Consider the following 23,824-nt stretch of genomic DNA (forward strand, 5'->3'; position numbering starts at 1 on the left):
TCGAATATTCTTCAGTTCGAAGGAAAATGGCAATTGTGAGATGCAGAAGAGAAGGGCACTGAGAGAATCGCCCTGACATACACCCCTTCTGAAAGTTGCCCACTCTGTTTGGACTCGGGTTTAACCAGATGTTATGGTGAGGCGAGTTCGCCAGAGTTGTATCAGTTGTTCAAGGCATTTCACTATTTATTCGGGTACCGCGAGGCATCTGATCAAATGCAAGATGAGCTCATGCGATGTTGTATAAAATGCCACTCGTTCAACTGCGGTCAGTATTCGTGTGTATAAGATGCTTGTAAACAACTTATAACAAGAATTCAAGCATGTTATCGGTCTGTAATTTTAAGAAATCGACAAATCTCTGCTTTCGGGGACCAATCCGGTATCGGCTGCTCTCTGTCCAACCTTGAGTTGAAAACTCTGGCCAGATGGCGGTGGGTGCTTCGTAGTTTTTTCCACCAATAAGTTTTTAGCTCAACCCAGGCTGTCGAAGCTCTCTGTTGAAAGATTCGAACGGCGCTAGGGCTGGAGTGTCTAAGTTGAGTGGCTGCGGGTGTTCATAGATATCCTTCCAGAAGGATTCCACCTTATTGGCGGTTGGCGGATTATCTACAACACGTGAAGGCTCTTGGAATGAGCGGGAAGGTTCCTTGCGGAATGTAAGATTTTCCGCGATACTTTTCGCTCGCCGTACTAGTGACTTTTTAGCAGACACTAGAATTCGTATCCTATCAAGGCAGTGCTGTTTGGTAGTCAGCAGTACGCTTTGACTGTTGGAAACATTGTAGTTGGCGGCTTTTCGCCGAACTGTGGGTGCACAATAATGTATTTTTTTGTAACATTAGTTATGGATTTTCATCAAGTATCGGCCAATTTCGTCATATATCTTCAATTACTTCTGAAATGTTCCTTTTCAAACCTGAAAATTTAATTTTTCAAAAAATGCTTGAAAGAAGATTTTTGTCCAAAACGTATCCAAAATAAGATCAGTTTTGCTCGAGGATGTTTTTATTCCGTGGTGAAAATATCACAGTGAACTGAAATAGTAAGGTTGAGTTATCCGATCAGGAATGCAAGGTTTTTATTTCGCATGTGAGATTGGCTAAATGTACAAGAGGTACTTGTATATGTTGAGATTATTTTCGGAAAGAAGAAAACGGTAATATAATTTCAAAAGTTTTAGTACCAGAGTTGAAATTTTGATATTTATTTGAGAAACTACAAAATTGACAAATAAAAATATGGAATAAGGAAGAAGAAGAAGTTTTGAGAAATTGTAGGCAAGGAAGAGATGAGATTAATTCCAAAGTGACAAGATTTCAACTGAATAATTGAAGTGCATAATGAATATTTAAATTCAGTTCAAATATCGTGATATTGCGTCGTCAAAAAATAACATTTTTGTATTTATATTATGGTTGTATAGTCGGAAAAGTATCTCGTTATATTCACTATATAAGTTTTTGTTCAACTAATTGACTGCAGTCAGAATAACATGAGTAAAAAAAAGTTTTATGTTGAACGGTTTTACCGTTTTACTTAAAAATAATTCGGAAGGTCTTAGGTAGCATTCATTACACCACTCTCCTCAGGAATCTATGGTATTGACCAGATGGAAAAATAATGAAATCTTTGAATGTAGCGTAACCTGAGTAAATATGTAAATACAACTCCCAACTATTTTATTATTATTTTATCTGATCAATACCATAGATAGCTGAGGAGAGTGGTGTAATGACTACTACCTAGGACCTTTCGAATTACTTTTTAGTTTCTAGTACATAACCTACAAGATTATTCTTTTTTTCAATGAAACCGTTCAACATTTAACATTGTATTTTCAAGTTTCAACCTTTTACCTCAATTTGGTTGGTGTATCGCTAACGACGTATCACTTTTTGCCACCCTGACGCCTAAGATGATACAAAATCTTGACTTGAGTGGGAAATCCATGCTTGTATCCAGATTCTGAGTTAACAAAGTTCTTTCTATAAATCATTTCGTATCTGCATATCTTTCATAGTGTACTTCTATAGTACTATTCGAACCCTGTCATTTGATATCCATATTGAGGGGTAGTTGTAGAAAAAGATGTGATCCGTTATTCTGTAGCTGCGACCATTTCGAATTTACATCTTTTTCAAAGTGTACTACTATTCTACTAGTCAAGCCTTGTTATTTGATACCAATACTCCTACTAAATTTGACCCAAACAACCAGGGCAAGCTAAATAGAACCGTTTGAAAATACATCGGTCCACAGTTACTATTATCATCACTCAGAAGTTTTATAAAATTGAGTTCTTCTTTGAATGCTCTGAAACGAAAATAAAAAATTCATAATACATCTTTTCAGGACGAGTAATTCTGTTTGATATTTCTATACAACGTCTTCAATTAATTTTCTGAAGTTTTCGTTCCATATCCTGAACGATATATTATTCTAGACAATTCCATTCTGGAAACAGAACAAACTTCAACATTTTCCACGCACTCCTGTTTCTGAAATGTTTATTTTATTTGCAGGTGAACGGGACTTGGATGTTGCCAGGATTCGTGTGTGATTTTTATATTGCGATGGACGTTACGTGTTCGACATCTTCCATTTTTAATTTGGTAGCAATTTCGATAGATAGGTGAGTTTTTTATTTATTTTTCCTTCTGCACCAGAAACAATCAGTCAGAAATGAATGAAAGTACATTTGGATGATATCTATTTTTTCCTTTGGAAAATGTAATATTATTGATGAAATAACAATCAACGAATATTCCTCATTTCATTAAGTTCAATGAGAAAAAACGATAAAGAAAATTCTCGATGCCAAATAATGTTCGTTTCTTGTCGTTTAGGAAAAAAAGTGTATTTCATCTCGAGACAATTAACAATATTGTTTCATAATTCAGTGGGAAAGTTTCAAAATAAATGAAATTGTTTTCAATATAGCGAGCAAATTACCGAATTTGCCTATGAAAATAACTACGTTTGAATGACAATAATTCAAAGCAGTTCATGATGAAATCAAATCAACTTCATCTATAACACAACATTCTGAAAACCACATCGATCACCACAATATCATCAATAACTTCCAACGACAACGAAAACAACCCAATTCTTTCAGTTAGATATCTTATTCGACTGATTTTTCTGAAAAGATAAGACGAATCGTTCCCTATTTAGCCGAACATCAAAATTATCTGAAGTTCATATTGACCTGAAGGAAACTGGTGAGCAAAGAAGAAATGATTGCAGGGTGTATATTGTGTTTAGTATAATAACATACTCTGATCACATTCCTATAGTATTCAGAAAAAAATGTGAACATAAAAATCTGTTAAAGTTGATTAGAATTAATAATAATAATAATAATAAAAATATTGCACAATGGAAACCGTTACAACATAGAAGTATCATAAGCTAACTTGAATAATGTACAATAAAGTGGGGTAACTTGTGAGAAATCAAATTATTGTATAGGTTGAAAAAATATGTTCCTGTTAAAAATCTGTTTTTCCGTAAACCAGCTGTCGAACCGCTGCGAACAATAACCCTCAGAAGTCGAAACTTGTGCGAGCTAAGGACCAATGAGATATTACTTTTTAACGTGGGATTCCTAACACGAGTTGGACGATAGCAAGTGAAAATCGATCGTTCAGCCTAGGGCTTGAACCACCGACTAACACTGCGGTCGATTTGAATGAGTGAACAAAGCACCCACATCGAACCGACAGGCTACCGACTGACCAGATGAAAATATGCAGGGCAATAAGTATAAATAGTAGATATAAAACATGAGCATTATTCCAAATATCTAGTGGTAATGCATAGAAATAAATTCAAAGAATATATTGAAAAATACAAGATGAACAAACAATTGAGGTGGAAATGAAAATCATAACTAGTGTTTGAGAGAATAATTTTCACCGTGTTAGGAATCACACGTTAAAAGGTAAGACCTCGTTAGTCCCTAGCTCGCACAAGTTTCTCAACTTCTGAGAGTTGTCGTTCGTATGGAGGCGGCAGCTGATTAACGGAAAAACAGATTTTAAACAGATTTTTAAACATATAAACACATGCATAGACAATGCAATATATCTCAGAAAATATATATCATATAATGGGTTTATGATCAGAAGGGACTTCACTGATGAACCTTTTTACTTATTTTTGAATTGATTGATATTATTGATTTCTGAGATATATTGCGGAAGGCGTCTGTAGGGTTTCGGGCCCAAAATTTTTAAATTTTTCTGCCGGTGGACTTTGAAGTGTTATAGTGGTGTACATTTGTTATCACAGTGGATTTAGTTTTATGCTGTTCAATGTTCAAATAAAAGAAAACAGCTGTGTCGGGTCTACGATTTCAGTTTTAGAGTATAGAATATCGTATTGTTTTACAGAATGGAATTTTGATAATTTTTTTCTGTATTATCACTAGATTATTATTAATAGATTTTTCCGACTGCTGCCCAAGCTACCATTCTATATCTAACCTATATTCTAACCTATATGTGATTCCACTAATGCGTGATATACTGTTTTCAGTTGGATTTTGTTCAGTTTGTGAATTAAAAAATGTAGTTTCTTGATCACATACGCGACATGCTTATTCTACTGAAGGTGACTGTCAATAATCATACCTAGATGCTTGAATTTAAATGCAGCTTCCATTGAAAAATCATCAAAAATTTTTGTGAATAGAGGGTATGAAAGATATGTATATATAAGAGAGTCAAAGTCAGGTTTATAAAAGAGTAGACTTAAAAAGTAACAACTTAGAAGCTCGTTAATGAATAAAGATGAAAATATGAGTGAGTCAGTTGAAAGCTATCGTTAAAATATTCATTCAAAGTACAATAGGGTCTACCACTCTACCAGATAGAACTTCCCGACTTGAAAGTAATTTATATTGGCAGATCTTATGTCCACAAGAAAATGATTGTACATTTTTCCTCCGTTGCAAAATATGGCGTCTCTGGTGATGTTTTTAGTTGGCACAGTAAGTTTCAGATTGTGTCTGCTGTTTCGGGTGTTATAATGGAAAGGGGGTACAGCAAAATTTAATATATGCGCGTTCATTAAACACACAGATTCCAGTATAAATAATGCAGTTACCGTTAGAATATTATGTTTTTTGAAGAAGGTTCTACAGGAGTCTTTTGGTTTAAGGTTTCGTATATACCTTATTGCCCTTTTCTGTGAAATTAGTAGACTTTTGAGTAAAGTTGGACTGCATGCTCCCCAAAACAAACGGTATTCCGTAGCGTAAGTGAGAATCTATGAGTGCCATCTTGGCAATGCTGAACCCCAATTCTCTATAAATTACTATAACCGCATTACAGCCAGAGGAGACTTTTCTAGTGAGTTGTTTAACATGATTCACAAATTTTAAATTCTGGTCAATGAACACTCCTATGAATTTAGTGTTATTTTTGAAATCCAGTGAACTGTCTTCAAAAAAAGTTCGTTGATTGAGCATCTAAAAGATATTAAATTTGTTTCAGTTAAGTTGAAAAATAAAATGTTTGAATCACGAATTTGAATTAAAACTGAGAACTGCCGAAACAACCTGAAAAATCAACCAGGCAACTGGCAATGATAGTGTTATTGAAGGCACTGCTCGACGTTGGTTTACGAATTTTTGTTCCGAAGATTTTAGTTTCGATGAGCCCCGAAGTGGTAGACCTACAGTAATTGAAGACGACGATTTGAGGACTCTGGTAGAGACTGACCATTATAAACGGTGCGAGGGATGGCGACAGAGCTGGACGTCAGCTCTGTGAGGTTTTTGATGGTTTAAAACGTATTGAAAAGGCCAAAAAGCTCGAAAAGTTGGTGCCCCACGATTTGAACGATCGACTGAAATTGTCACGTTCTTCATCATTTTTCACAATCAAAACGATCTTGTTTTGGATAGGATCGTCCCGTGAGATGAAAAGAGGAACTTTTACGACCACTGGAGCCACGAGTCGCCCAGGCGTAAAGCCACCATGGTAAAGCATGATTACTGTATGATGGTCAGCGGATGGTGTGAGGAAATCGACAAAATGTATTGGAAATTGTGTCAGCAGCAGCAGTCGGCACTGGTCAACAGAAGAGGTCCGATCCTGCTTTACGACATCGCCGGTCCCACGTTCCACGAATCACCATCGAAAAATCAGCAAATTGAGCGTCAAAGTTTTGCCTCACCCACCATATTTCCCAGAACTCTAGCAAACTGACTACCATCTTTTCGAGCACTTCGATGACTTTCTAATCGGTAAAACGTTCACCAATCAGGATCACGCAAAAATGGTGTATTTTCACTGATATATTACAATTTGAAGTAGACTCATGAAAACGGGCAAAACTTTCGAAACAACCTAATATTAAAATGATGTTTGAACTTTGAGAAAGTCGAATTGGTTCCAGAGGTATTCAAAAAGAACCAAGATTCACAAATTTTTTTCTGTTATATCAGAAGAGATGAAGTGAAAAAATGTATTGATATTTAGCAAGTTGTATTGTCAAATAATACTCATTTATATTTCAACTGATTTATTTACAATGCCGTTTCCAAGCACCTGAATCGAGGACAACATAAAAAGAGTATTCTAAAAAATATGAATAATCGAGATAAGCCAGGGGCGTATCTAGAACTTACATGACATTTTCCTTGTTCGAAAGAGCTTGTCAACAATACAATACAATAATAATCATAACTAAAATGTAAAAGAAATACTTTCAAAATTTCACATGATATCATTCATAATGCAGTCTATCAGGCAATTTTACAATTCTACCTGATTTAGTAGTAGTAGGAACATGAATGACATCATCATCATGTTCTTCCTTTCCCTCGCCGTGATGGTTTTCTGTTCAACAAATGTGTCTGTATCAGAATCATTATCATCCATAATATCATTATGAGACACATGATTTTTGTTAATGAATTCACTATTTCTTGTCAAAACATTGCCAGTTTTCAATTTCACATTTCATGATCTAGGTCTATTACAGTTTTTTGATTCTATTATTCCTTCATGCCAAATTTCATTTGATAATTTAGGTTTTATTAAAACATCATTTTCAAAATGTTGTACCTCATTTTTACTGTAACTTAATAATGTTAAATACAAATCTTTATTGTCATGTTTTGACTTGCGAAGCATATTTTTCAGAGTCTGTACATGTCTTTCAACAAGACCATTTGACTGTGCATATAGAGGGCTAGTCATTATATGTGAGATCTGCCAAGATTCTGCAATTTTTTTTTTGAGGACCTCCGTCACTAATAACAGTTGAGGAAATTTCCAATATACTTGGAAAAATAATCGACTACTAATAGATATACATCAGTTTCAAAGTGAAATAAGTCACAAGCAACCTTTTTCCAAGATTTTTCCGGCACTGGATGAGGCAACATTGGCACTTTCGGTTTATTTTTCTGAAAATGTTGCACGTTGGACAGTTAGAAATGTAATCCTCTATATTTTGAGTCATGAACAGCCAGAAAAAACACTCTCTAGCCCTATTTTTGCACTTACTGACACCCATATGACTATAATGTATTTTACACAATATATCTTTTCGCAGTTTCTCAGGAATGGTTAATTTTTTTTCTTCATATATTAAACCATCGGCTTCTGTGATATCATCTTTGAATTTATAATATGTTTTCACTGCTGGATGGGTTTGTTTAATAGTTTTAGGCCATCCATTTTTATTGTAGTCCGTCAAAATTTGCATTTCTCTATCTTAGAAAGTAACAAGTTTTATTTCTTTTATTTTATCATCAGATGCATTTAGATTTAATCGTAATAAACAAACCTGAGTTTCTGTCTCCCCTTCTATGTCATTTTCTTCCACATTTTCCTGAATATATGCCCTAGATAAAGTGTCTGCAATTACTAAGTCTTTTCCTGGTTTGTAAACAAAATTTTTGTCATACCGTTGCAACCTTAAGAACATTCTTTGTAGTCGGGGTGGACATGCATGAAGAGGTTTGTCAAAAAGTTGAATGAGAGCTTTGTGATCAGTCTCTGAAGTGATATTTTTTCCAAATATAAATTGATGAAACCTTCCACATGTAAATACCCAAGCATACAGCTCTTTTTCGATTTGAGCCCGGTTTTTTTGTGCATCAGATAGTGATTTCGAAGCGTACAGACACGGTAAACCATTTTGCATCAAAACAGCTCCGACTCCACTTTTTGAGGAGTCAGCTGATATTGTTATGGGCTTGAAACATTTTTCAAATTCACTGATCAGTGGGGCGATCTTATCTTGATCTTCATCTTTCATTTTAATGGTATTCAATATTCGGATTCCTTCATCGCCAATATACTGCAAAAGCTGAGCACATTGGATTGCTTCTGACTTTTTGTTTACTTCTGTGGCCTTCAAGTAGTTATTGAACTTTTGTATCCAAAATTGCCAGTTTTGTGATACATCATTGGACATATCCAACGGTGAAATTGCCCTAAAGTCCGACATATTTATTTGGACAAACAATTCCGCAGCGCCATGTCAAATAACTCATTTATATTTCAACTGATTTATTTACAATGCCGTATCCGAACACATGAATCGAGGACAACATATTTTAAGAAATATGAATAACCGAGATGAGCCAGGGGCGTATCTAGAACTTACATGACAGTATAAGCTGACGTTCACAGATTCTTGATCCTATGTTTAAGTCTCTCAGAAATCATCACCGAATCATTGTTTTGTATGAATCAAAATAAAGTATATTTTGTTTAGACACATTGCGTGACAAGCCCTAATCGGAACACTTACACAGGGGCCACACTACTATTTCGCAGTAATTTATGTATTCAATAACAAAATAAATTTTTTACCAACAAATTAGTGTTTTTGTTTCATTTTCAGTAGGTTCCCCCACTTTTTTTAATGCCTCTCATTTATGAAAGACGTGGCTCTGTAGGAAAAAAAATGTAGGTTTTGCGCTTGTGGCCACGTCTTTCAAATCTGAAAGACGCATTTTTCCATGATTTCTTTTTGTTGCAGGTCTTCAGTTTGAAAATTATACATACCTTAGAGACAATGTCTAAACGTCGTCGAACCTTGACTCAAAAGGAGTTGGAAGAAATAGCAGCTGAAATAAATATTGATAATGAAAGTGACTTTGATTCTGATGATTCTTTGAGAGATCCGGATTTTCTTCTGGACACCGCATCTCCACAATTCAGATGCGATCCATCTGATGAAGAGGATGACGATGAATCATCGGACATTGAAGAAGCCCTACAAGACTTGGCTATGGAAGAGGCTCTGGATGAAGATATTTACCAAATTGAAGAAGATAACTGGCTGCCATCATCTTCCTATGATTGGAGCGAATATGTGGGACGCCATAAGAACTTTCAGTTTACTGGTTTCAGAGGACCGCAACAAGAACTGTCTCCTGAATAACTCCGCTTGAAACATTCCTTCTGCTCGTAGATGATGAAGTCATAAACGTTATTGTTACTGAAACCAACAGAATTGCAGCAGAAACTATAGCATCGAAGGGAGTGAAGGAATTTTCCCGCATAAAAAATGGCCACCTACCAATCCAGAAGATATCAAAAAGTTTTTGGGATAAACAATGTGGATGGGATTGGTTCGACTAGGTGCACTACCAGATTATTGGGCGACTAAGGGAATTTATCGTCAAAACATTCCTAAAATTACTATGTCACGTAACAGATATCAGTTGCTACTATCTCTAATGCATTTCAACGGCAACGAAACAATGCAAAACGGTGACCGTTTAGGAAAAATCCGACCTCTAGCTGATATTCTTCAGAATAAATTTCAGTCGCTATTTCAACCTGATGAAGATATCGTTATAGATGAAACTTTGGTACCATGGAGAGGCCGCCTGATATTCAGGCAGTATATTCCAAATAAAGCTCATAAGTATGGAATCAAGCTGTTCAAACTTTGTTCGACTGATGGTTACACATGGGCACTTGAAGTCTATGCTGGGAAATCAGCGAATGGGCAACGTGAAATTGGATTAGCATCAAATGTTTGTTTGAGATTATGCCAGAGTTGGCCAAAACAATGCTCGAGAAGTTAACACATGTTGTTGGAACCGTAAGAGCTAAGAAAAAAATATGCCAAAAGAAGTTCTTCACGCAAAACTAAAAAGAGGGGAGATGGTATCTCGCGAAGATGAAAACAGAATTGTTATTTTGAAATGGAGAGAAATGCGAGATGTGGGGTTGCTCTCTACAAAGAATGCTCCAATTATGGTGCCAACCAATATATTTGCTGAAAACGATCTGCCTATAGCTGGTACCTCCAGAACCTCTAACGTTCAACCTTCTACTAGTGAAAGAGATTTCCCTTTATCAACCGAGAGACAGGAATCTGAGGACTTCCAAGATAGCGACAATAGACCATTGGTTACACCAAGGAAAAGGAAATTTCGAAAAGCAAAGGAAAAGCCAATGGCAATGTTGGCTTACAACAAAGGCAAATCTGGTATTGATTTGTCTGACCAGATGGCCTATTACGCCACTACTCTCCGAAAAGGTGTAAAATGGTATAGGAAGTTAGGAATGGAATTGCTTCTGTGAGTGGCAGTTGTAAATGCATGGGTCCTGTACAAACGGGCCACTAAGAAGATAATTCAAATCCGTGCATTCAGGGATATTTTGGCAGCAAACCTACTTGGCCATGAGCAACACTCAGAAACGCCAAGGGTACCTACATCTACAACTACATATCACCATCTAGCTGTGAGAATAGGTGAAAACGAAAATAAAATCCGTCGGAAGTGTTCCATATGTTATTCAAAATTACAAAAGACATCAGGTCGTATAGTTTCAAAAAATAAAGCAAAAATGAAGCACAATTATTGCAAAGAGTTTCCCGGGCAACCACAAATGTGTTTATCGTGTTTCAATGAAAAACATTTTCCTTATTTATGTTCTATTATATATTAGGTATAATTCTCTGGAATAGGAATGCTTGTTTATTTTTGTAATTATTCAATAAAAAATATTAAAAACTTTTTTTCCTTCACTTGTGATGGGTAATCTGAGTCACTGTATATAATGTACTACCAAATCTTCATAATTCCAATTTTCCTCAAACCAAGGTTCACAATACTTTTCCCAGAGGCCATGCAGAACATTCCCTATTCGAAATGCACGGCAGCGTCTTTCAGTTTTGATATACACTGTCAGGAAGTGAAAGATGTCTGTCTTTGAAATATGACCGACGAAGCCCCTGCAGAAATATTGCTGTCTTTCATATATGAACGACTGGCACGCTATGTGTTAGAATATCATTGTTGTTATAAACTTGAGAGTACATTTCCAAAATCTGCCTTCTCATGGGGCGAGTTCAAGAGTTTACAAATCACAGGTGGTAATACATCGGGATAATTTTCGAGTACACTGACGAGTGATTTCTATGTGTGTGTGTGTGATTTCATCAACCAGTTATTGCATTTTTTTTAACGACAACCCTTAGAAGTCGCAACTCATATGAGCTAACGATGATTCATGTTTATTCTTCCAACGTGCGATTTATAACATGGATCAAGACAACACATAGTAAAAATTGCGAATCTCACAGTTGGAATCGAACCAACGTTTACTTAATGACTGACAATAGGTAGAACGAACTACTCAGAATTATTCACGCTAACCAACTGGTCGTCGTCCGACTTCGCCAATATATCCCGTAAACATTGTTTTTCTGTAAACGTTAGATGAACGTCGGATGTTCCATTTGGAAATAATAGACGGCATCATTATGATTTCTTCATTACGTTAACTTTGAGGCGATGAGTTCCAAACTTCAGCGTTATATAAATATCATATTTCCTGAATCATATTTACGTCTTGTGGAGTGTATTCAAAATATGATGAAAATTGTGAGAATAGTGAACAGCGTCATAATAACATCACATCACTACCCTACTTATACATTTAGATCATTCACAACCTCAATATGCGAACAACCGATAGAAAAATGAACTCCGTTACGTTTTCAACCTATTAACTACCTGTTATGTCTGTCAACCCCAGCAAAACTGTGTTAATCCCCTTCACCAAGAGAAGGAAATTGGACGATCTAACGCCACTTTCCCATTGGCATTGGCATTGTTCTTGATTCCAGGACATTGCCTTCCAGGCCATACTGGCCTGGAAGGCAATGAAGCTGCTGACTCTCTTACAAAGGAGGGTGCTACAAGCGACTTCATTGGACCAGAACCTGCCATTGGCATCGCTTTGGGCTTTGCCAAACAAACACTGAACACCTGGATGGCAACAAGAGTTATGGACTTCTGGCAGAATCTCCCAGGATTGGCTCACTCCAAGGCGTTTATTCACCCTTCGAAGCTTGATTCCAAACAGTTGTTGAATTACAGTAGGGATGAACTACGATGTCTAACAGGCTTTCTTACAGGTCACTGTTATTTGAATCATCACATGCAGAGACTTGGACTGTCGAAAGACAATGTGTGTCGCCTCTGTCTGGAAAATGATGGAACTGCAGAGCATATACTTTGTGCCTGCCCCGCTGAGAACCGAATTAGGTTCTTTGAGTTCGGCAGATCCGTACTCTCATCATCTGACCTGAAAGACCACACACCATACAAACTAATCGGCTTCGTCAAGAAGCTAGGTTTATTTGGTCGAGTGTGAATAGTGTCAAGTGTCAATCAAAGTTTTCGATTATTGCGTATTTTGAATGTGAATGTCAAGGAGAAAGTGTAGCAGCTGCACTAAACAGACATTTTTTTCTACTGATCGTCGTTTACGGGTACTTCATGACAGCAAGTTGCTGGTAATAGTGGTCGTCCACTACAAACGATAAGGAGATTTTTGAATTCGTCAAAGAAAACTCTGGAAGCAGTTCCATGATAATAGCTGCTCAATTGGATGTTGGTGACATAATGCTTTGTAGAAGATTGAAGAAATAGCAGTTCAAAAAATAGCACTTAGCGACCAGATGATTATCTTCCCATATTTAGCCGTGTGTGAATAGGGTTGAGCCACAATAAACCCTCATGGGTTGCGGTGGAGGGTCCAATAGACCCACTCACTTTAGACCTACCTACCTACCTACCTACCTGTTATGAAGCGAACGCTAAACCAAGTACACCACAGACCTTTATATCTGACAGATACGTAAAATTCCCGAATTTTAGTAATAAATATAACATGTACCCAATCGATGTTCGACTATAATGAATTTCATGATTTGAGGAATTATTGATTATTAATTTTTTCATTGAGAGTTTTCGAATGTTGCCCTTCATTATGGACCAGAGATAATGATATTCAATATCAGCTATTTGAATCATATTTGAAACGAAATCATAAAAAAATTGTTTACAAAAAACTAATTTTTCAGCTTTTGAGGAGAAATATTTCTGGTAGTATTATATTTTCGGCTCTTAAGCCCAAACATTTCCTATCAAACATAAACCTTCTCGTGTAATGAGTATTCTGAAAATCAGAGAGCAGTGATTTTGCATTGAAATAATCTACTAATGTAATTTCAACTTTTCAAATTGAAAATATATATGCCTGTTTCGAAGTTCACATATGGATCACCAATTATAATTCATTTTTTCAAGAGCACTACTGGAAAATCCCACTTGCAGGGAACGTTCTTTCAGGGAGCTGGAGAGCCATACACAAAAATGATCCGACAAGCCATAGCATGGAAGTTTGGTCAGCAAACCCTCATGCCATACACGGTCAACGGCCTCAGAAATATCAAGCGCAGCAGCTCTTGACTCTCGATTGCGTTATTCCAAATATGTGTGACATACGGTAGGAGGTCGCCTGTTGATCTTCGTTTCCGAAAGCCATATTGATGATCGCTCAAGATGTTGATGCCTTTCAAATATTCAAGGATATGATTTTTGTTATCACAGATGTCAAAGCGACTGATCTATAGTTGTTTGAAAGATTTTTCTTGCCATTTTTGGGAAAAGGTTGAACGCATCAAAGACCTATATAGGGAGAACAAGCACAGTTCCTTATTACCAGAAATGCAATACTCTTCATGAGATACAAAAAACTTAATCTCCTAAAGACGCCAAATTGAAACGGGCGTCAAGAAGAATATCGCATTTCTGATGATTGGAAAATGTACTCGTTTCGGATTTATTGTAAGCAACAGGTTTCAGTTTCACATTTTATTAGAGACCAATATATTTCTAAGGTGTGCTTTACCTTCATCATCCAGTTTGAATAAATCACTCTTATTTGTTTTCGAATTCGATATTTGTTCCATTCTGTTCATTGATGAGAATTGTACCCAGAATACAATATCACTCATTTTGTTGTTCGATTCGCTGAAGGAAATCACTTGACAGGTACAATTGGAATCTCTGGCGTTGAATGAATGTAATGAAAACACATCTCTCACACACGAAGTTGGAGTCATCAATTTCATTATCCTCTCATGACGCTATTTTGTTTGGTAAAACACGCATCTGGGGTGAAATAGTGTTTTCAGTTGATGCTAATATGAACTTTCAGTTCCTCGTACTAATCAGGACAGTGGAGTTATATTGTTGGGTATGACGTTAAAGGAGCGCAGGCCTGTATCATCATTCTCAATGAGTTGTGAATGTATTCGTAGGAATGAATATGCAAAAGCTCTAGGACATATCAAGTGAGCAAAGCATGCGCCCACTCAACATTCAACAAAATTCAAGAAGACTTTTCTTCAGCTCATTATTTCGAATAATACTATTATTTAGGAATTATCAAAAACGGAGGCATTATTGTCGCAGTTCTAGGTCATCTTGCCTTGATAGAATGATAGAAAATCTTGTTTAAGGACCGTTTTAATGAAAGCAAATCTATGGGGTGGAAGATACCCTAAAATCACAAATTTTGACAAGCATTAATAGTACCATCTAGTTAGAATCTAACTGCCGAAAGATACTTCGAAATATTTAAATGCGCTCAACACAGAGTTACGAGGAAATGGAAAATTAATACATGATCTGATACAAATCGTGTCTAGTCTCCGCCGCAAGCTGAATATATTTGAAGAATATATTGCAAAACAAAAGTTTATCCATTTTCCGTTTTGAATATAAAAAGAACTCCAAAGAATACTTTGCACTGTTTGTGAAATTGCTGACTGGTTTAAGGAACGAATTTGCTACAAGATTACAACACTTTGAAGAGATGGGTATTGGCAAGCTATCTCCGTTTCTTTCTTATTTCGCCATTCGAAATTGATGTAGCGGCAGAATAGACAGACATAACTGCCAAGTTTTTCAATCTGTTGAAGTCATCACTTCTAACAGAGATGATTGATTTTCAATAAGATGTGCCTTTGCAAATTTATAAAGCGGTATCTACTGAAGAATTTCGGGACAAACCAGAAAAATATGAAAATTACAAGAAACATGCCATAAATTTGGTCACTATGTTTGGCTAGACATATGTATGTGAAACGTTCTCCTCAGAAACAAATATCGTTCGAGATCATCGCCCGCCAAGAAGATACACTTCAAATCTGCTATTCCTCTCGAAAACCAAACTATGAAAAAACTGGCTCAAGACCGTTGGTGTAGTTTCTCACAATCATTGCAGGTCTTGTGTTGGACTTGTTTATTTGGTGATTTAAAAGACATTTGTTGGTTCCTAGAAACCAGATTAACCAATGGTTTATCATTTTTCAAAAAATTTGCTTAGACAACTTGTTAGTGATATTGGGCGGTAAGTCGGGTCTGTGGGGTCTTTTCCGGGTTTAGGTATAGGGATTATCAGATATGTTTACCAGGATTAAGGATTAGTACCTTTTGACCAGATTCCATTTTGAAGTGTAAAGTTCGTTTTCTCTTGTGAGGGTAGTTTTTTTATCGTATCATAATGAATTTGGTCAAGTCCAGGTGATGAATTATCCATTTCTTCCAAGGCTTTTTGTAGTTCAGGTGGTGTCAAGTTTTTATTATAGGCACCCTCTGTATTCCAAAATATCCAACTCATTTTCTAATTAATTTTGTTGAACTTTTACTATGGTATACAAGTTAATGGTGTTCGGTTCGAATATATGGTGAATTAAACTTTTCTTTAAGTTCTTGATTTCAGTTCGAAATCGAATACAACGTTGAAAAAGTTTTATTTTTTTGTCTCGTAATGTCAAAGGAGATGTCGACTTATATTTCCATTTCAAATTACCGACAGGTGGGTTCTTATGGGGAGAAAATGAATGACAATGAATTGATTTTCATGTAGAACTGTGTCTTCCTAAATACCAAAGTTGTTTCACGATGTTTTTACAGTTTCAAAACCTATTGTGTCACTCAGGATGGCTGTATTTATAATATTTAAACGGTATCTTGCTCAATTTTCGGCAACATTACAGTTTGTATTCTGTAGAATATTGATGTTGATATTGCTAAACAGTGAAAGCAAATGTTCTTTTTTTGAATTGCTGCCGCATTCGACAATTAGTCTACTTTTCTCTAAAAACACTTTCGTCCTTTTCAAAACGAGTAATCTTTTAGGAAATAATTCAACACCTTTTCACCTTCATGGCTAACAATATTCCAGTTTTAATGTTCAACATCATCTCGCGTCGCCATTGGTTCAGGAGAAATACTTTTAAACTTCGTTAGGGTTTCATTGTACATTATTTTTGGTTGAAGACAGACAGTAGGTACATAGCTGATTGGCAGAGTATCTCCGGGAGACAATTCGTTTTTCATCTACGAACTTTCAGTTAGTTTATGTTTTTTCTGAACAAATGGATGACACTGTAATGAAAAGCTCATTGGGCTCTGCCGTAAAACCCTTTTATGATATCTCGAAAACTCAAGAAACAATCGCTTTTTTGTATGTATTACAGAACATGTGGATCCATCTAAGGTCAGAGTAAATATCTCCAGGGTTATTTTGGATTTCATGAAGCTGAAGATCAGTCTACATCGGAATGACGGAACAGTCTCACCGATCGCGAAAATGAAATTGTTTCTTTGGGTACGGATAAATCAAGAAGTCTGAATATGCATATGTTATATTAAATGGATCACGTCAGGAAATTGAACTAATTGAAACAATTTCGATAATATATGCCGCAGCTGTTGTAACGGTATATTTTCACTTCACCAATAACCCTGAATTATTAATTGGAGATACATACGAAAATTAGTTTATTTTTCATTTCAATAAACTTCATATTACTTCTTCAATTTTTTATCTGACATTCCTAAGAGAAATGTGATATTCGATTTCAAATGATTTTCGGACATCTTCTGTTAACCAACGTATTTACTCTCAAAACAATCCGTCGAGACTCTTTCCGTTATCTAGCGGTCAATATCCGAAAATGTTAGTAGGAGCACCGATTGGAAGTGTACTATATTCAACTGTGGTTATGGCAATCACCACTGGAAATAATTTCTAAATTGGATAAATAACCTAGATATTTCTATCAGTAGTGACGTAGAGACATGCGGTTGATCTTCTTTTTCTACCTGGAAAAAAAAATGCGAAATATTCGGAGTCACCTTGAACAACCATTATTGTTTGCGTATATTGGGTATTGTATTACTTTGAACGTGGTTTTCATTCTCCTCGCCGAGGATCATTCAAACTTCATAACCCTACATTATCAAGGTCTTGTTGGGCATAGTACCAAAAGGATAGATACCAATAATCATTTCTGAGATCGTACAGAAAACCAGGAACTAGGAAAATCTGTTTCCGGAATATTTTCGTTGACCCCTACTGATGAAAACAACCCAAAGATTTTTTTACGTGAAATACCATTCTATTACCGATCGATCGTGGAAGACCGTCCACTTCCTGCTGAAGACCGTTGAAGGCTGAAGAGTCAGAACTATTAATTCGAAAGGACCGAAATAGACTTTCTGTCCAGCACCATAGTAGAGGAGATTTTCGAAATATTACGCCTGTACTGGCTAGAAAAAAAACTTATTGTTATTAGTAAAGCGTTGATTCACCAGCGAGATTTATTCTTTTTATTATTGCGACATTTTTGAAGTCCAACTCCAGTTAGTTGGGTACTTTGCGATTGATAGTTGATTGAGTATTCAAGGGTTGAAGGTACCTGGCGCCTAAACACTAATACATCTTTGTTACAACTCGCTCCCACCTCCACTAGAATTAGCCGGAGCCGAATACTTGGTCGTCATAGCGACTTCCATTTCTTAGTAGCTTTTTGCGGGCTACACTGTAGATGAAATTTTGAGCATATAAATAAGAGGCTCCCAAATTTATTTCGTCTAATGACCACTTTGAAAACCAGGTATTTTTTTCACTTTAAAAACCTATATTACAAACGAGATTTTTCTTACCAGAGAGAGCAATGATAATGTATTATAACATAAACCCTCATACTATGGCCAATGAAGATGCAGAACAGCTCAAACACGATATTTCAACTGTTTCGATACTAATGATTTTCATGGAATGTGAAAATTGTTAATGTTTCCTTGAAAGAAAGGATATACTATATTATTTTACACTGTAATCATATGTATAAAACTACCATTACATATATCAAGAGTCGCATTGTTCATGAAACTATGAAAATGCATTAGTAGTAGTAGTAATTTTGAAAAATCAAATGATTGAAAACACAATTATCCTAAGAGGTTTTTTCTAATGAATACTCACCAATAGTAAACACTCAATAGTTCGGTTGATAGGAAACGTAGTTTGTGGTTTGAACCATTATTGATCTAGCTGTAACCTCATTTGTTTCGGCAACGAAATATCAAATTACTAATCAATCAATGTAAAATCACATGTTTTGTGATATTGGCGCTCGCTAACTACTTCCATGAATGATGATAACGAAGGATTGAAAGGATGGCAGAAATTCGATATTGATTTTGGGAACAATTAATTCCATGGAAACATTTCGGTAGAGGGTTTTTGTTTCATCCATGAATAATTTTGTATGGGAATATGAACAAGTCATTCAAAAATATTCGAAAATTTTTCATTTGATTAAAACTAGCTGATCCGATGAACTTTGTATCGCCTCAGAATTATTGAATGTTATGTATGATAAGTTATTAGCTGAGCTGATGAACATTTTTATATTGTGTTTGTGAAGCATGAAGTGGGGTCATACTAACGCGGTCAGCGTTGCAAAGTCATTTTCATGCTAAGTGGTGGATTTTGTGGCATAAATATGTTGAAAATTTTTTATTCTTCACCAGCTGTCGCAAACCTACGAACGACAACCTTCAGAAGTCGAAACTTATGCGAGCTAAGGACTAACGAGGTCTTAGCTTTCAACGTGTGATTGCTAACACGGCTTGCACGATAGCGAGTGGAAATCGAACGTTCAGCTCGCGGCTTGAACCACCTACTCACACATCGGTTGATTGAGAAAGTGAACAAAGCATACACGTCGAATCACCCCACTACCGATCTACCTAACTGTACATTGATAAAAAACAGTAGGAAATATATTTGATAATCGTTATATGAAATAACCAGTCCCTAAAACAACACAATAGTAGTTAGCGAGCCAAAACAGGAGACCTACTGTAAAAACTGAACAAGAAGCGAAACGTAATCAATTTGTTTCATTTCATATTTTTTAAATTTTTCGAACGTTTTAACAGTTGTTCCGCTATTTCCGACGTAGACAGATCCAACAAATCAGAAATCTTGAAAATCTATTCAGCTGTTCCTGAGTGGTAAATGAGGTAACTAACACGATCTTGCGACTTTGTTTTATATGTTAGGTTCAAAATGTAAAGTAAATGAATAGGGGCAACACATTGTCTGTTTTTTCCAATGAATTTTATGATTTGGATATATGAAAGTATTGAGTAAAACTTCATTATGCGATTTTCACTGGACAGTTCTCAAAATCGCAAAACGTGTTTCAACTATACTCCATGCATTCACCGCTTCTTCAGCTGAAAATGAAGCTGTTGAAATTTCTTGGTATTCTTCTCAGTTTGTGAGTTATTGGGCTGAGAGTGACATTACTTTTGTTATTTTCAAAATAATGGATAAAAAACAATTTAATGTCTCAATTTTACACTACTTCTAGATGGGAAAAAAACCGTTTCAGCAAAGCAATGGCTTCAAAAGTGTTAAGAACTCCGCTCTATCAGATAGAACAATGAAACACGTTGGTTTGCTGACTTCAAACATGGTCGTAGAATCACCTATGACGTAGACCGCAGTGAAAGTCCAAATGAGGCAGTTAAACTGAAAACTATAAGGAAACTATGAGGAAGCGCTGGTTGAAGTGAATGCCGCGCGAGCTCATTGTTTACCAAAAACAAGAAAGTCTTGATGATTCTGAACAGTGTTTGGCCATGTTTGAACATAACAAATGGAAATTTTTGCATCGATATGTGACAATGGATGAAAAATGCATCCTTCACTCCACTCCGGAATCAAAACAATCGTCATTGGTGTGGAGAACAACTGGTGAACCTCGTTCTAAGCCCCCGAAAGCACAACAATCTGCTGGAAAGGTTATGACCTCGATACTTTGGAATTGGCGTGGTGTAATTTCCATTGACTATCTTGAGGAAGAAATGATCATCAATAGTAAATATATTACGCGATTGAAGCATTTGAATGCCCAAATTTCAAAGAAACCATCGCTTATGGCAAATAAAAAGTTTTGTTCCATCAACACAACGCACTGAGTCTCAACTCAATCAAAACAATAGCAAAATAACATGAAATGAACTTCGAATTGTCCCTACATCCACCGTATTTGCCACATTTGGCTCCCAGCGACTGATAGCTGTTCGCAGACTTCAAAAAATGCTCACTGGTAAAAAATCCGCTCGAATGAAGAGGTTATTGCTGACAATGAGGCCTATTTGGATGCAAAAGATAAATCGTTCTACACAAGTGATATTGAAAAGTAAGTGAGACGCTGGAATGATTGTGTGGCTCTTGATGAAGATCATGTTGATGAACAAAGCCAATTTTGAACAAAAAAACGCGTTTTCTTCCTTAGCCTTGTGACTTTTCAGGCAGTCAACTCATGTTGCGGTTGTGGTGGTGTATACTGTTCGGTGAAAATCTTACGACAAAGTGTAACGTTATTTTCGACGTTGATTTTTATCAAGTGTCGGGCAAATTCATCTCATATTTTATTACTTTGGAACATTACTTTCTTCATCTCATCATTGGTGAACATTTGAAGAGCCCTCAAATCATACACATATACTAAAAGGTGCTGAGAGGAACAAAAAGCGATCTCTTATGCAACAGTTCTAAATCAGATTTCATCTTCAAAACGGACTATCATCTGAATTCCCATTTACCTTCAACTTGAAGTTTGTGTTTTCTATATACAAGCCTTTTCTTTTATCATGTGGTGACATTGCTATAGTTTAAACTCTAAACTCCAAACCGTAACAGAAACGAAGACGATTAAATGAAAAAAAAGGTAACTGTCATCGGGAACAATACAATGGTCGGAGAAAATTTACGGGGACTCTCGCCCTTCTCGAGTTATACGGGGATGTAATAATGAATATTCGATAAAACGTTTCGTGTCAACATGGCCACCATCAATTTTTTTTTCAATACGGACCTGTCTTTACAGATATTGATAAAGCGATAAATTCACAATTCAAGGGTATAACACATTTGATATTTTTATAGTTATTGAAACAACCACCGTCATCAGTGACAACAATCACACAGAAAAAAAAATCTATCATGGACTTTTGGAATGAATTGATGGATGTAGCCGTTAGTTACTACATGGTAGGAGATCATGATGAAATGAAACTGTCTATTTTATTACCACTTTTATTTGTAACTAACGTTACTGCAGTTTCGTCTCATAGGGACATTTTATAAATTTGTATAATTTTGAATATGTCCGTATAGGACGAAACTGCAGTAACATTTCAGTTACAAATGAAAGTGGTTACAAAAACATGATAAGTTTAATTTCTCTTTTCTTCAAGTTTTGGGAGAAATGAAACCAATACGGAAAATCATAGTTACACGGCAATCTACATCAAACGCTCGAATTGATGGCCTCTTTGTTGCACGTAATTGTGGCCCAGACAATTTTTATGGCAAGTTTCTAGCACAGTAGGTGTAATACTAATACATGCATCTCTTATTTTTTGTTTGAGATTGTCGATATCTGTAGTTCTGTGTTGAAAAAACTTCATTCTTAATGTATCCCTGGACAAAAAAAACTAAAGAAGTGAGATCTGGGGATCGAGCTGGCCAGTTAATTGACCATTGTTTCCAATCCATTTTCTTGGGAATATTGCATCTAAATGTTTCCTTACTATTGCTGCATTATGGGGAGGAGCGCCGTCCTGTTGAAAATATTGTATTTCATGGCGGATATTCAGTAGCAATTCATCTAGGTAGCCATCGACTTCATTGAATAGAAAATGAAGATACATTTCACTATTCAGATGATCATCATAAAAGAAAGGGTCAAGGATGTTTGTCTCCACAATTCCCACAACTGGTTTCCCTATGTGAATGTTCATTTGTATTATTTCATCTATAATGGATATTTCTGTTGAACCAACTATTGTTGGTGAATTTTGATTCGTCCGTCCATATTATTTTTTTATAAATATTTCCTACTTTCCTATTTCTACGTCTCAACGACTTCGCAAATCGTACTCCCTTCCGTAATCCCTTTCATTGAGGTGATAAACTTTGCGTATCCTGTAGAATTTATATTTGTTCTTTTTCAAAATAGTTCTGATCCCCATTTCGTGGGCAACTACTTATGAAAAACAATCTTGATTAGCATAATTTTTGTAACTGGCCTATCCTGAATTAAAAAAAAGGTATTTTCACTGTGTAAATTTGTATGTGGTAATATTTGCTTACCTTTAACATTTATTCGATTCCTCACACTTCAGTAACCACACATTTTCTTATATTTTTTCTGTCAAATGCACCATAGTCCCTCAATTTTTTTTCTAATCGTCTAAACATTTGGATATTCGGAATACGTCGATTCGGGTATAGCTCAACAAACATATTCCTTGCCAAAAGATGATTTCTATTTGATTTTGCATGATAGCATATCAGTTCTTTCATCATTTCATCATAAACGTTTTACAGTTCTCAACATATATCAGAAACGCGTTAATTTTTCCTGCCATAAAAATCAAGGAAAGCCTACGCGTTCAAGATGGTAAATTGAGATGCTATTTGATCATACCAAATTATACAATAATCGAATTTTGACCAAAAACTGCTATTTTCGTCACTTCCAGGATTGAGAATTATAAGAATATTACGAATTATAATTGATTAGGGAGAAATTAACCATGAAAGAAGGATTACGGCAATACACAAATTTCCAAAACAAAAAAAGTACGAATTTTCATTGTGTTACGGTACCTACCTGTCGAATTTATTGAATTATATTTTGAAGAAAACGAAACAATTTACAAAAGAAGTAATGACGTAATTTAAAATTGTTGTCACTGATGATGGTAGTTATTTCACATGAAAAGCTATGAAAATATCAAATGTGATATACTTTTTGATTGTGAACTTATCGCTTTATCAATATCTGTGATAAAAAGATAGGTGCGTATTTAAAAAAAAAGTTGATGGTGGCCATGATAACACGAAACGTTATATCAAATACTTATTATTATATCCCCGTATAACTCGAGAAGGGCGAGATTCCCGTAAATGTTCTCTGATCATTGTATTGTTTCCGATGACAGTTACTTTTTTTCCATTTAATCGTTTTCGTATCTGTTACGGTTTAGTTAGAATATAACAATGTTATCAAATGATAAAAAAAACGGCCTGTATATTATGGCGCCTCAGTCATCATCACCAATTTGTTTGGTTACACTTCTCTTTACATTGAACCA

General features: G+C 35.8%; 1 protein-coding gene across 1 annotated transcript in view; it reads left to right on the forward strand.

Moving 5' to 3' along the window:
* Nucleotides 1-248: 248 nt before the first annotated feature.
* Nucleotides 249-23,824, forward strand: part of Dop2R (dopamine D2-like receptor) — a 78,033-nt gene continuing 54,457 nt past the window's right edge. Inside the window, exons 1-2 of the mRNA XM_074170093.1 lie at nucleotides 249-268; nucleotides 2,447-2,635. Of these exons, the coding sequence (XP_074026194.1) occupies nucleotides 249-268; nucleotides 2,447-2,635 (209 nt within the window). The remainder of the gene's footprint in view (nucleotides 269-2,446; nucleotides 2,636-23,824) is intronic.

This window comes from Leptinotarsa decemlineata, unplaced genomic scaffold, assembly GCF_025532065.1.
Source record: "Leptinotarsa decemlineata unplaced genomic scaffold, Ldec_3_MD MMD2_P_RNA_scaffold_6, whole genome shotgun sequence".
Classification (NCBI taxonomy): Eukaryota; Metazoa; Arthropoda; class Insecta; order Coleoptera; family Chrysomelidae; genus Leptinotarsa; species Leptinotarsa decemlineata.